The sequence below is a fragment of the Natator depressus genome, chromosome 2 (genome assembly GCF_965152275.1).
Source record: "Natator depressus isolate rNatDep1 chromosome 2, rNatDep2.hap1, whole genome shotgun sequence".
Classification (NCBI taxonomy): domain Eukaryota; kingdom Metazoa; phylum Chordata; order Testudines; family Cheloniidae; genus Natator; species Natator depressus.
The window spans coordinates 183,473,977-183,489,565 of NC_134235.1; the positions used below are offsets into that span (position 1 = coordinate 183,473,977).

General features: G+C 41.5%; 1 protein-coding gene across 2 annotated transcripts in view; it reads left to right on the top strand.

Moving 5' to 3' along the window:
- Positions 1-15,589, top strand: part of ULK4 (unc-51 like kinase 4) — a 397,936-nt gene that overhangs the window by 166,960 nt on the left and 215,387 nt on the right. For both annotated transcript variants that reach the window (XM_074945513.1, XM_074945514.1), the window contains exon 30: positions 11,011-11,103. In XM_074945513.1, coding sequence (XP_074801614.1) covers positions 11,011-11,103 — 93 coding nt within the window. The remainder of the gene's footprint in view (positions 1-11,010; positions 11,104-15,589) is intronic.

Sequence of the window (15,589 nt, forward strand, 5' to 3'; positions counted from 1 at the left end):
ATGTGCAACAGCCCTTGTTAATCTGAGCTGAGATTCCCCAAGCACCTCAACTAAACCCACACTGTTTTAGGTAAAATATAAAACAGACTTATTAACTACAGAAAGCTAGATTTTAAGTAGCAGGCATAGAGAGCAAAGTTGATTAAGAAATTAAAATAAATTTGCAGACCTAAATTCTAACTTTAACAGACTAAGCAAGATTTGAATCAAACAGCTTTTCTCACCCTAATAGATGTTACAAACAGCTCATAGTCCTTAATACACAGGCTGTATTCGCTTTCAGCCTAGGACTCATCTCCCCAGTTCAAAGTCTTTATCTTCCAGGTGTGGAGATGCAGGAGGAGAGAGGCCAAGTGGTGATGTCACTGTCCCTCTTTTATACTTCCTTCCAGAAACTAGAAAGATCCTTGCTGTGACATGGCAGTTAGACAGCCCTCATTGCGTACATGCCCTCTCCAAGGAGTCTCTGGGATAGCAGATTCTTCTTGATGGGCCATCAATGCCTGTCTGGCCAGAGATAGTGGCCTCAACCTCACAACATATTTCATTAACATATATAGCAATACTTCATAACTGTACATAAAATGATAGTGCACACAATCCAACAGGATATTAATGCTCAGCAAATCAAGACTTTTTAAACGATACCTCGCAAGACATACTCTGTACCAAACCTATCATACTCAGATCACCGCGGTGAATATGGGGTTTCCGGTGCACAGAGGTACAGTGTGTGTCAATGACACAAATAAAACTTCTGTGGGACATCCAAGTTGCATCTCAGTGATACTGTCTCCATGGTTTCTCTTAGAACAAGACAAGAATTTCCCTCAGCTCTTGGGCTGTGATTTAAACAAATCCATGTTTGCCCAGCTAATGAGTTAAGAATAGTTCTTCTCTGAGTAGATTCAGCCATGTATTTCATATAAGCGTGCATCCAGCGCACCAAAGCCGTAGAACTTTGCCCAGAAATACCCACAGAATGGCACTCATACCCTGCTGCCCTAGCCCTCCTCTGGCTATATAAGGGTGGCATTGCCCCAATCCCCCTCAAGTTTTTTCTCACCTCCTGCAGCTAGAGTCAGAGCTCAGTGAGGTGTGTTCACCTCGCATTTTCAGTCTCGGTTTTCTGAGAGGTTTTTCTTGTTTTATTCTATATAATAGTTAGTGGTACTTTAGGTTTAGTTTAGTGTTAGTTTGAGTAGTTGTCTGCCCTGTGTGATGCCCTCATCAGGGCTCAAACATTGTCCATTGCAAGGAGGGACTATCCCCAATAGCGATCCCCACATGAGGTGCTTGTTGTGTCTCTGTGAGGGACACACAAAGGAATAGTGCTTCATCTGTAAGTCATTCAACAAGAGAACTCAGGTGGTGAGAGACATACAGCTGAAGCAGCACCTTCTGGAGCAGGCCATAAGGCCTGCTTCAACACCAAGGCACTCGTCCGATTGGCGGTCACCTATGTAACCAGCAAGTGATGCTGCTCCAAATTCAGACCCTGCTGTTTCTCCCAGTAGGAAGAGGAGTCACTGTCCCTCATTTGGTGTGGCAAGAAAGAGGTCCCATAAGACTAAAGGGGACCGTGCCATGTAGAGTTGCCAATTTTGGTTGGATGTATTCCTGGAGATTTCATCACATGACATTTTTTTTAATTCTTGGAGACTCCAGGTCAGTCCTGGAGGGTTGGCAACCCGAGTGCCATGGTTTGTGGAAACTCTTCATCACCTTTCAAGAGGAGTGCTGCCCAGCACTGACTCCTTCCGGCACATGGGATGGAGCAGGTCCATCCAATCATTCCCTAGTACTGCGCTGAGATCAGTGAGAGCTCATACTGTTGACTCCAGGTCTAGTCATGGGGCATCCATTGAATCTGGTACTGATGATGTAAGCACCAGCGCTGACTGTCTCCATGCCATTGGCATATCAGGTGGCTTCAGACCTGATTTGCCTCTCAGTCTCTAACTCTCCACTAGTTCAGGATGCTTCTGGTGCCATTATGTCTACTGCTTCATCTTCCTTTGTTCCCTTGGCATCTTCTGACTGTGTTGCAGAGGTGCTGAGTTTCTTTGCACTGCAGTTCGCACTGTCCACATCTCAGGCTGTGGAATTGAGGCTGATGCTGTGCCCAACACTGAAGGCCCCCTTGATGCGGGTGTCATTGCCCCGTCTACACTGTCATTGCCTGGCAGCAGATCTTGTTGTCAAACTCGGTACCATCCTTGGCCTCTGTCATAAATATAAAGGGAAGAGTAAACACCTTTAAAATCCCTCCTGGCCAGAGGAAAAACCCTTTCACCTGTAAAGGGTTAAGAAGCTAGGATAACCTCGCTGGCACCTGACCAAAATGACCAATGAGGAGACAAGATACTTTCAAAGCTGGAGGGGGGGAGAAACAAAGTCTGTCTGTGTGATGCTTTTGCTGGGAGCAGAAAAGGAATGGAGTCTTAGAACTTAGTAAGTAATCTAGCTAGATATGCGTTAGATTCTGTTTTGTTTAAATGGCTGATAAAATAAGCTGTGTTGAATGGAATGTATATTCCTGTCTTTGTGTCTTTTTGTAACTTAAGGTTTTGCCTAGAGGGATTCTCTGTTTTAAATCTGATTACCCTGTAAAGTATTTACCATCCTGATTTTACAGAGGTGATTCTTTTACTTTGTCTTCAATTAAAATTCTTCTTTTAAGAACCTGATTGCTTTTTCATTGTTCTTAAGATCCAAGCGTTTGGGTCTGTGTTCGCGTATGCAAATTGGTGAGGATTTTTATCAAGCCTTCCCCAGGAAAGGGGGTGTAGGGTTTGGGAGGATTTTGGGGGGAAAGACGTTTCCAAGCGGGCTCTTTCCCTGTTATATATTTGTTAGACGCTTGGTGGTGGCAGCAATAAAGTCCAGGGCCAAAAGGTAAAATAGTTTGTACCTTGGGGAAGTTTTAACCTAAGCTGGTAAAAATAAGCTTAGGAGGTTTTTCATGCAGGTCCCCACATCTGTACCCTAGAGTTCAGAGTGGGGAAGGAACCTTAACAGCCCCTGTGCAGGTGCCTTCTCTGGTATTGTGTGGGAGCATGACTTACTCAGTACTGCTGGTGCTGATTCCCTCTCCCTTTTCACCACTGATATCATGCCACATGTTGTGCTTCAGATTGGTCAGATCATTTGTTCACCCTATTGGGGCTGACGTCCCTGTTGTCACCAGAGAATCTTTGAGACCCTTCGAGGTCCTGGTTAGAGTGGTCATCCTCTCTGTCATCACCCAATATGGTGATCTATGATGTCTGATGCCTGAGTACCAAGGTTGGCATCATTCCTGCAGTTGGGACTGGGGGTCTTGACCCGGTGCCTACTGACCACCAATGCCATATCCTTTTGCCCAGTGTCCTCCTTATGACACACCTCGGTTTTTGAGGTCTTACTCTTCGATCTGCTCCAGAGCGAGATCACCAGTCCCATTAGTGGCTCTCATTCCCAAACCACAGCTAAAAGCGACTGCTGAGCCTTTTCCCTCTGGGCCTCCAGGGTTATCCATAAGAACAGCCATAATGGGTCAGACCAATGGTCCATCTAGCCCGGTATCTTGTCTTCCAACAGTGGCCAATTCCAGGTGCTTCAGAGGGCAATCATCCAGTGATCCATTGCCTGCCATCCACTCCCAGGTTCTGGCAAACAGTCTAAGGACACTCAGAGCATGGGGTTGCATACCTGACCATCCTGGCTAATAGCCGTTGATAGACCTATCCTCCGTGAACTTATCTAGTCCTTTTTTGAATCCCATTATAGTTTCCATTCTGTAAAGTGACCATTTATTCCTACCCTTTGTTTCCTATCTTTTAACAAGTTACTGATCCATGACAGGACCTTCTCTCTTATCCCATGACTGCTTATATTGACTGGATCACCCTTGTCTACATGTTTGTTTGTTCCCCTCAAAGAATTCTGATAGATTGGTAAGGCATGAATTCCCTTTACAAAAGCCATGTTGACTCTTTTCCAACAAATTGTGTCCATCAATGTGTATGATAATTCTGTTCTTTACTATACTTTCATCCAATTTGCCTGGTACTGAAGTTAGGCTTACCGGCCTGTAACTGTCTGGATCACGTCTCAAGCCTTTTTAAAAAATTGGCATCACATTAGCTATCCACCAGTCACCAGGTGCAGAAGCCGAGTTAAATGATAGACTATATGCCACACTTAGTAGTTCTGCAATTTCATATTTGAGTTCCTTCATAACTCTCTTGGGCGAATACCATCTGGTTCTGGTGACTTAGTACTGTTTAATTTATCAATTTGTTCCAAAACCGCCTCTGTTTACACCTCAGTCTGGGTCAGTTCCTCAGACTTCTAACCTAAAAAGAATGGCTCAGGTGTGACTAACCAGATCCTGTGGTGCAAAACCAGGACCTGTGGTTGGCACAGCAAACCACCTCTTCATCCTCTCTGGATGACTCATCTGTGCCAGGCTCCTCCTCCTCCTCCGTAGATGCCTGAGCAGTTTAAGACATAAGGACCTTAGGCTACCTTAGGTATCCAGGTGGAATTTCTGCAGGACAATATGCGTAAGCTGCTGGATGTTCTCCAACCATCCGCTCCAGGAAGAGTAGTCCTGGTTAAATGAGGCTCTTTTGGAGTCTGCAGAGGCCCTCTGGAATACTCCTGCTTTGTTGTCTCTCACAGCGAAGTGTTCAGAGAAGTGATACTTTGTTCCCATGCAGGGTTTCTACTCCCACCCAACCCCTAACTCTCTTGAGATAACGGCAGCAAATGACAGGGAAGACATAAATCTACATCTACGGACAAAGAGTCCAAAAGGATGGACTTAATGGGGAGGAACATTTATATTTTCTCTTCCCTGCAGATGTGGTTTGCAACCCAACAGATGTTGCTCTCTAAATATGGCTTTGTTAATTGGGTGCCCATGTCTGAGTTTGCAGAGAAGCTGCTAAAAGTCTTAGAGTTTAAGGCATTCGTTGGAGAAAGCCTTATGGGAACCAAGATTTCTTTACTGTCATCTCTAGACCTGGCAGATACCTCAGCCAGAATTATGGCATTGGCTGTGACCATGAGGAGGTTCCTGAGGGCTGCAGAATTCAGGCATTGTACCTGAGGTCCAGCAGACTGTTGAGGACGTAACTTTCGATGGTTAGGTTTTGTTTTTGGAAAAGCGCAATGAGACCCTGCGCTCTTTTAAGGATGCCCTGACTACTTTGCGTTCCTTGGGAATTTATATGCCAGCTGTACAGGGATGCCCCCTATAGGTGTTTCTTTGGGCAGTCCTCCTTTCCAGTAAGGCAGTGGGACTACCCCAGGAAAGGACATAGATCCTAGAGGCGAAGGCCCACTGGTTCCAGATTTAGCCATCCAGGTCATCCTCCTGCAGCATCCAGCAAGCACTCATTTTGACTTCTGTGTCCAGGACAGTGATCCAGTGGTGATCAATGCTTTTCACCTGCGCTGGGAATCAGCACTCCTGTATGCTTTTCCTCCAACTCTGATCATCCCACAAGTCATTCTCTAGCTGAAATTGTATTGTGTCAGGCTTATTCTCATTCCTCGAGCATGGCCTAGATAATGGTGGTTCTCTGACCTCCTTGCGTTATCAGTCCAGCCTCCCATATCTCTTCCTCTTCATCTGGCCTCCTGACTCAGTATCACAGCCAGATTTCACATCCAGCACTCATCTCCCTGCATCTCGTGGATACTGGATAGTTAGACGAGGAGAGAAATGATATTCAGAGGTGGTCTGGCAAATCTTGCTTAATAATAGAAAGCCCTCCATCAGAGCGTCCTATTTGGCCAAATAGAAGTGGTTCTCAATATGATTGTTAGCCTGGGGAATTCAAGTGAAAATGGTTTGTATACAGGACAACTCTGAGTACCTGTTACACCTTGAGGTTTCTGATTTTTCACTTAATTAGTTGAGAGTGCACTTGGTGGCAATTTTGGCATTTCATCTACCCATCCATCGGAAATAGGTATTTTCGAACTCCATGGTAATGAAATTCTTGAAAGGAGTCATTCAGCTCCATTTCAGTCTCAAGAACTGAGAGGCTCGCTATCCAGTTGTATGGAAAAGGGGGATTTAATAGTTTAATTTGTGCTGACTTTATTTTTAAAGGGGACTTTGGCTGGCCTACTTTGTGTGTGCAATTGAAGCCTGCAAAAAGTCTGCCCACATTCAATTGATTCAAGTGAGAGATTCTCCCAGGTCTTAGAATGTTGCTCTATATGTCTGAAATGCAAAAGGGCAGCTTTAGAGAAATGCAGTATTGGCAAAGATTTTCTTATCATGTGCTGTATACATGACTGGCACCCTCTACTTGAGTTTAAGAATGGTAATTTTAGGTTAGAAATATTAGTGTGTTTGTAGATCAATATGTTGGTTTTTTTTCCTACCTTTCATCGAGTGGAATGTTTTCATTTCTTTCAATGAGAGATTTTATTTTTCCTGGGTATTTGGTAACCAATACAAAACTTTTGGAAATAATAAAATAAACAGGGATGGTTGAAATGGTTTGTATTAAATAAAAACTGACCAAAATTTTCCTCAAACTCAGATCACACCAACCCCTTTTTCATATATGAAAACGTTTTTTAATCTCTTAAAATACAGAAAATAATATTTCGCATTTACACATTCCTCTGCACTTCCTGGTTTTGGTTGAGATCTCATGTGCTGAAATGTGATTAAGATTATCATGTGGTGGTTCTTGGCAGATTTCCAGCCCAGTTCTCCAAACTAAAATCTTGGATCGTTCAGATAGGGAGGAGGTGAATTTTTAGTGGTTAAAGGAACTCCAAAACCTCTGGGTTCCCTTGACACTATTTCTATGTGAGAATATATAATATAGCAATTTACCAGATTATAGTTGAAATTTACCAAATAATTATTTTCATCTCTAAAAACTGAGTTTTATTAGTTTGTATGTTTCTTCATGTGATGAAAATATTAGTCATAGATATTCACACGGTAATGGCTTAGGAGCAGAGAGACTTGTTCTCCACATAGAAGGTACAGCACTGGGTTATTTGTGATTCATAACCCTATATAGTTTTCCAGAAAAAGTTCATCATAATTGCCACAAAAAGAATGTTCATTTTAGCAGTTCCGGGTTTTTTGTGTGGTATTTGGGTCGATTAATCACTTGGCTATAGAATTACTTAGTACGCCAAAATATCTTACCCTAAATATTTCACTTATGTTACCTTTGGGGGAAAAAAACTGGAGTTTCAAGTAAAAACAAATAACTAAGACTGATTTTATTGAACACATGGGAGACTGAGGTTAAATAAATATAATGGTAATCATTTATTTTTTAAATAATATCTCTTCTCTGTGAACATTAACAAGTTACCAAGTACCACATTTATAAGCAAGTAGGCCTAAAATTAGGCTTCTATATCAATATTTATTAATATTGTTAGGAATTATCAGTTTTTGAGACCTAAATCCATGTTTTGTGTAACAAAATCAGGATTTTGAGAGCTAATTTAGGTGACTACCTTTAGGCTCCCTTGTTTAAAAATGTAGTCCCAGCAGTCCTTGCCTTGACTATAAGCATGCATGAGTAGTCTCATTGAGATCAGTAAGACTACTTGCATGTGTAAGTGTTTGCAGGATTGGGGCCTATGTCACTAGTGAATTAAGATTTTTTTTTTTTCTAATGTGAGAGAAAGAGAAGCTCATTTATCACAAATGAGAAAATGTGTTTTATTTCAGGTATTGGAATTTATTAGTTGGAAAGTACAAGCTTTAATTATTACAGATATAAAGCTACCATCAAGTATTAAGTCTTTGGTCTCCCATGCATGATAGTAAGTTCAGTTCCTGGTATTTCCTTCCAAAGATGTCATGGACTTGGAACATAATATGGCTAGCACACTTAGCTTAGCAGCGAGTACCAGTGATGTGTTGCTGACAGCAAGCCCTGCCTTGCTCACACATGTACTGTGTGAAATGGGACTACTTTAATACACATTAGGGAACTTCTAGTGTATGCCAGCAGGTTTCACACAGGCCAGTTCGTTTGTGATGTGCTGAATGTTCCCTAGAATTTATACCTCTCTGGTGCAGATTAGTGCACTGTGTACACAAGCCCGTAGGAGTGTCTTTTTCTGTGAAGGGAGTCCCATAGATGCCAAGATAACCAGTGATATTTGTTGGTAGTTTTTAGAAAACGCTTATGCAATATGAAAACATTGTGGTGTCAAAAACATGGTATTCTTTCTTTTACTAATCCCCTCATTTTCCTTTTTAAGTTCTTCATGCTTTACTTTGAGGAATAATGGAATGTCTCATCTGTTGCCTTTATCTCTTCCATATGTCTAGATTGGCCTTCCTAAAGGAAACACTTACTAATGAAAGGTGCTGTTTTTGACAGGAGTGAGTCAGTCTGTGTTTGTCTGTCTGTCTCTGTCTCTTACTCACTCTTGTATCTTATTTCATCCCTTCTCTTCCCCGTTACCATATGCAATTATTTTACAGCTGTTCATTTCATTAAAAGAAATAAAAATATCCTTATTCCTCTGGTAAATCAAAGATTATCATGTTGTTAGAAGACATATCAATGTCCATGTTGATATTCGGCATCTTGTTTCCTCTTTACCAGGCTTTCGGTTAGTGGATTTTGCATGGGTCTTTTCAAAGATTTCTTTCTTGTACCTCTTTACTGATCCGGACTTTCCATACATGTTTTCACTTTTATCTGCATGTAAAGTTGATCAGACATTTCATCCAGATTTGCTGTTCTTGCCTGTGTACTATATCTGCTTGTGTGTTGTGTACAATCTTCAGTTGTCTTTAAAAATAAATAAATAAAGCAAACTTTGAGGGGAATGAGTTGATGTTAGGTGGTAGGTAACTAATACTCATGTCTCCCTCATTTAGAAGTAAAACAAACCTGATTGGAGTTCTTGCACATTCACTAGCATTCCTTGGAGGATGAAAGTGCACTTAATTCAAAACAGCCCCCTCCAACCCCCACCCTGGTGCTTTAAAAGGTTTTAAATTGCAAAAAAATAAACAAAATCAATAATCTAAGTTGGGTCACATATCATCCCTCGTACGATATTTCTGAGCTCCCCCTAGCACTTATACCTTTTACTATTTCAAGATTCTTTGTGTGAAATGATTTTTTTGTCATTTTACTGCTGACCTTTTGAAAATGTAGATATACCTGTTACTAAAGGACTCTATTAATACTGCATTTCTTCCTTTGTATTTTCTTCCCATAAACTGGGATTAATTTTTGTGAAGCTCTGCTTTTGAAACTTCATATCCAAGTAGTGGACTTATTATACAGTTCCAAAGAGTTAGGGTCCTTGAGAGTGCTGTTTGGACCTAATTTTAAAGCCTGGCCTGACCTGAACATGACTAGACCACAGTTGACCCAAATGCAGGAGTGTCAAGTTGTGTTCATACTGGACCTGACTCTTGTAGTTGTGTCTCATTGCATTGGGCTGCAAAGTTAGTTGCAGAGGGGTAGCAACCAGAGCCAGCAGACCAGCGTGGCCAGGGCATTGCAAACAGACCTATGTGCCTCTGTCATTCACAGAACTGCCTTGTTTCCCCACCCTGTCCTGCAGCTGCCCCAATGAACCTGGGATTGTCTGCTCCTGCACCCCCATGGGACCACAGCCCTCCTAGGGTTGTCAGCTGTCTGGTTTTTGACAGGAATACCTGGTTGAAAAGGGATCCTGGTGGCGCCAGTCAGCATTGCTGACCGGGCTGTTAAGTCTGATTGGCGCGGGGCTGGCAGGCTCCCTACCCAGGTCCCAGGAAGTGGCCGGCATGTCCATCCGGCTCCTAGGCGTAGGGGCAGCCACAGGGGCTCTGTGCGCTGTCCTCGCCCCGAGCACCGACTCCGTAGTTCCCATTGGCCAGGAACCATGGCCAATGGGCGCTGCAGGGGCAGGGCTTGTGGGCAGAGGCAGCATATAGAGCCCCCTGGCCTGCTCCTCCACGTAGGAGCCAGAGGGACATGCTGGCCACTTCCCAAGAGCTGCCTGAGGTAAGCACCACCTGGAGCCCACCCCCCTCACCCGCTCCCATGCCCCTGCCCCAGCCCTATGAAAATGAACAAATGAGGGTGGGGGAGAGTGAGCAATGGATGGAGTGAGCGGAGATGGGGCCTCGGAGAAAGGGCGGGGCAGGGCAAGGATATTTGGTTTTTGCAATTAGAAAGTTGGCAACCCTAAAGCCTCCAGCCTGCAGCCAGGGCAGCCAGTCACCATGCCCCATTGCTGTGTGCATTTGGGAAAGTCCTTGTCCCCCTCCCCTCTGCTGCTACCTCTTGCCTGGCAGTGCTGCAGGGCTCCAGGCACAGGGGAAGGGTAGGTGTGGGCACAAGCCCTGGGACTGTGGGGTGTGTGGGGTTAGTACCCATCTGCTGAGCCCCCCATAATCACCATCTTCTCACATTTCCTGAAATGCTGCAGCAAGGGCATCTTCTGCACAGGAACCATGAACTACTCCATGCCAGGCAGGGAGGTGGAGTGCAAGGCAAGGGATGTCCAATGCAAGAACCTGACTCGCCATGCCGCACCACTCTAATAACAGCTGAGCTGCACCATGTGTGTATGCTCACATTTGTGTATTTGTCTGTTTCTTAAGGTGGGAAACAGCTGGTGCGAGCATAGCACTCCCTCCTTTGTCAGTACTGCTGATGCCAGCCATTGTCCCATGTAAAGAAAAGACTATTTGCTGTAGCCCCAGCCTTGCCATGCCACCTCCAGGGATGTCCACAACCCCACGTCCACCTCTAGTCCCTTGGGCTTGATCTTAAAGCCTGACCCAAGCATATACAATCCAGCCTGCGCTCAACACTTGTATTCAGGTTTGAATCAGGTTGCAAGGCCCTAAAGTCTGTCTTGTTATTGACTTGTAAAACAAAATCATTTTGGGTTGGTGATTTTCATAAAACTCTGGTAGCTGATATAATTTAAGCTATCACAAAACATCAGCTGCATGATACAGAATATCTCCGATTTTCACGATAATTACTTTCATTTTCATTGCAGATATGAGCACATTCTAATGGCACCTGACCCAGTACCAGTGTATGCTCTGAAACTGTTGGTAGCCCTGACTGAACATAGCCCTGCTCTTACTAGGTAACACAACTAAGCTTTCTCTCCTAATCAGAATTTTTCTCAATTCATCCTTATTCACTGTTCAATTAGAAATTAAGAATTATATAGATTTAAGTGCAGTTCATACTGATGAGATTGTGTTGAGAGACAGATCTGGGCAGTGTGTATTTGTTACAGGTAGAATTTTTGTAAGGCATAGTTTTTGAGCTGAGGTCTTTTGTATTACAGTTTGGTATGTGCTTGATTACTTTAATTATCTTTTAGCACAATTAGTTAAATATAAAAAGTGGGAATTTAAAAAACATTTCCTGAACTGTCCTTTTTACTAAACAAATAGATATAGATATATAGAGATATCTTACTCTGTGCAAATATTACATACTATGCCACCATATTACATAGGCTAATAATTCTAAAAGCTGGTGAAATTTCCTTTCCCTCACTTCTGCTGGTAGGTGAGCCTTTCATCTCATTCTTCATTTCTGAGCATTGTCTTCTGAATTCTACCAATAACGTAGTGGCAAGAGCAAATTAGGTTTCTGTATGATTCTGAACCTTCTAAAACCAAGTTGCTTAAAGATAACGCGATATTCCATCAGGCTGTGATTAAAATGTTCAGACATGCCAGCCTGATCACAGTGAGAGAAGGCTTCTCCACTCACCCTCTGGTCACCTGAAAGGGCAGAATCCACACAGACAGACATGCGCGCGCGCGCGCACACACACAGTCCAGCTACTTCCTGTTCCTCCCTGCTCCATCCAGGTAAACTTTCTCCTTCCCTCCCTCCCCCTGCTCAGTTTGAGGGAGCCCCCTATCAACAGCAACCCCTTTATTTCCAGGCAGCAAGACAAAAGTCCCATGGTGCAGAATGGTGGTCAGGATATTCTTGGGTGCTTAATTAATCCATATTTACAGTTGACAAGTGGCCTAATTTTCAGAGGTTCTGAATATTCATATCTTCCTTTAAATTTGTTTAATGCCTCTGAAAATCAGATGCTTAATACCTCTGAAAATCAGACTGCTATGGATTTAGATATCTAATTTATGCACCCAAGTTTGAAAATATTGATACGTGGTTTGATTCCCAACTCTGTAATTGTGCTTGAAAATATCTTTTGTGACAATTATTCCTTTTGTGAATCTTTTCCATTGTTCCATATGCTCCATCTAAAATATTATCTTTCATCTGTGAAAGGCAAATTACCATTTTTTAATCTCCTGTTTTTCTTTCCCTCCTCCGTAGCCCTATTCTTATGCATTTTTTTATGAAAGTCTATGCACACCGACTTATGCAGACAGTACTGTAGCAATACAGTTTGGTAGAAAGAGTCCTGCCAATGTAGTTCTGTGCAAGGTTCAACAAGCATAATGTTCTTAAGTGTCCCCCTCCCCATCTAACCTGTGCCTAAAAAAAAAAAAAAGACAAATGTTTTTAAAAACAAATATTTTGGATAAGTATTTGGATCTGGAAACCTTTTGTTAGGTACTTTTGTAAGAGATTTTACACAGACAGTTTTCAAATGTGCATTTGTAATGGATAAAAACAACTTTAAAGCAACTGTAGGCACTTGATAATTACAGGTATTTAGGCTGTGCTTTTAAAGAAAATCCTATTGAAATCTGATTACAGACTAAATAGTTAAATGTTTCTGGATGTTAAATAGATTTGCAAATAAGTATAGGACACTTTCAGACCCTGGTCCCAAAAAGTGTGACCAACTCAAGTAGTTTATGGCAATTTGCAACTCGGGCACCATAAAGCACCGTGGAATGTTTCAGTGTATTGTCCTTTTATAGAACCCTCTAAACTGCTGCAAACCTCTCTGATTCCAGCTGTTATTTGGTACTGATGCCTTATTAACCTCTAGCTACTACAGTGACTGGTGAACTGAAGATGCATTTATTGAGACAGCTACCCTGTATCAAGAAACAATTACATGGAAGTGTTTATAATGCTTTATCCTGTTTTTTTCCCTATATTATGGTAAAAATTATTGAAAGTTTAGAGAAATTTTGTTTTTTTATGTAATAGGGACTCACTAGTGGAATTTTCTGCCACAGAGGGATCTAAAATAGGTGTATTCTTTACATGCCTCCTTTTCTTCAATTTTTGAACATTGTTTCATTTCTGTGTCAATCAATATGAAATAGTCAAATGCTGTTAATAAACCATAAATCCATAAGTCTGCTCTCACCGGGGAGATGAATTTTAGAAGATACACACTTGTGTTTGTAAACAGTTGTTGCAGAAAAATGTCCTATATTAGTCATGGTCGTTGGGTTAGGCTTGTGATAGAATGAACTGTATTTCCTGATGAGGCTGTGGAGGCCAAACGTCCAGGGAAATTAAGAAAAAAAAAAAGGTTTTAGGAAAATAAACAAGATGTTTGAATGGGGGATAGGTAGATAGAATAGGCAGGAAGTAGAGCAGGAAGGAGGAAGAGAGAGATGGAAAAGGAATGGTAATGTGTTTCCATTGTATGTATCTAGGATTTTGGGCCTGAATGTGCGCTTACTTGCATTAAGTTGTTAATAGCTCTACTGAACTCAGTGGAGTTATTAGTATAAAACTGAAGTGAGAATCAGTTAGGTCCTTGGTACTCACCTCTGTTGGGTGGTTTCTGGAGCAATTATGTTTGGGGAGTGGTTCTTTGAGTCTCAGTCTTCCGACTTTCATTGACTGAAATGAGCAATAGGAAAAAATTAATTTATTTTCCTTAACAGCTCAGATGAAAACACTCCCCTTTTTCCTTCTTATCCTTTACAGTCCTACCATGAGCACTGCTGCTACGCACTAAATAGATTAAAAATGAACTAGAAAATTGTTTGAGTGGCTTGAGATTTTGAACAATTTGAATACAGTAAATGCAGTACTTAACTGCAATTTTATTGTATAAATCCTATTTATACTACCACAGGATTACATTTATTGTGCAGATAAATAGTACCGTTTTCTATTGTTGAAATAAATCTATTGAGCTTCTTATTCTTTATTACAATTCATAAAATATCACTGTAGCTCAGGCTTTGGTTATCGGAGCAATGTTGTAGCTCACCATCAAAAGCTCTTTTCTGGTGTACGCTTAACAGTGTTTGTGCAGGGTAGATATTTGGATGCTGACTCACCCTTATAATCTGTTTATAGTTGGGTAATATTATTCTTTTGATCCTGACATTACTGGATGGTGGGTAGTGAGCTTCTAGGTGCTACAGTATATCTTTATTAACTGTTCATATTTTTAATTTAGTCTTTTTAATTCGAGTGTATCCAATGGCAATATTGGAAGGTGGCTTCTTAGTTTCCAGGTTCTGATTTGACTTTAGCAATCTTGCTGATTTCCTTCAGTTATTTTCACTACCGGATATCTTTTTATATTGTTATTTTAATACTTAATGATGAAATGCTACTTTCCACTGAGTCTGTCTTATCCAAAATTACATTTCTCCCATAATGCTTCTCTCTTCATAGGGTGACACATTTTCTTGTGGCTTGAAAAAAAAATCAGTAGAATGGTTGTAGATTTGGAATATGTAAATTAATGGTTTTTTTTTTCTTATCTCATTGCCCCCAGATATTCCGGAAATGACTCCCCTTACTATTCTGATTCTGAACTAACAAGTTTTTTCTTGTTTAGCAAATATGAGTTGTTCTGAAATTGCCTCTATAAATTGAAGAGTAAATTGTGAGCAGTTGAGATATCAGCCCAGACAGTTGTAATGTGAATTTAGTGATTCTGTCCTGTCTTAACTGTAAGTGTGTGTGGGGGGGGGCGGGGGGCGGCTTATTAATACAGCTTATACCAGCTGGCAACCTGCCTTAGTACATTCACAATTGGTTTTGGTATTGTCCATCCCCTCTCCTCTTTTAATCTCATAATCTTTTTTTCCTATTTTCTCCCCCTTGCTCTTCTGTCTTCACCCCTCAGTTTTATCCATGTTGCTCTTCAATGAAAAGCTCATTGCTGAGTGGAAGGATTCTGACATTAGTGGTAATATATAGTGTCTGCTCCTTCTCCTCCTCCTTCATCTTCTCTGCTCCTCCCTTTGTTGCTGCCCTACAAACAGCTCATTGTCACACACGGAATAGTAACATCAGAGGTAAATCACCCAATCTCCACTTTCCACTGCTCTTCAGCACCTCTTTCCCTTCCCTGTTCCTCTAATTTTAACTGCATTAGGATTGTGACATCAGACCTAAATAAACTATGACCGCTTTAAGTGAACTACTCCACCACTTTTTCCTCACACTGTAGTCCTACTAGTTAAAAAGCATTAAATACGCGTATCTTTTTTTAAAATCAAATCTTGGATTCATGTTCTTTTTTTGATGACTGCACATCTGCAGGGGAAAATTATTCCAGTGACTCCCTGACTCCATGTTAGCTCAGAATATTGTAAGTCGTTTGCTCTACGTAGAAACATGCAGATATTCAAACATTATTGGATGTTTCATTTATCGACTTTATATATATATAAAATAAAATAAAATGAAATACTGATACATTA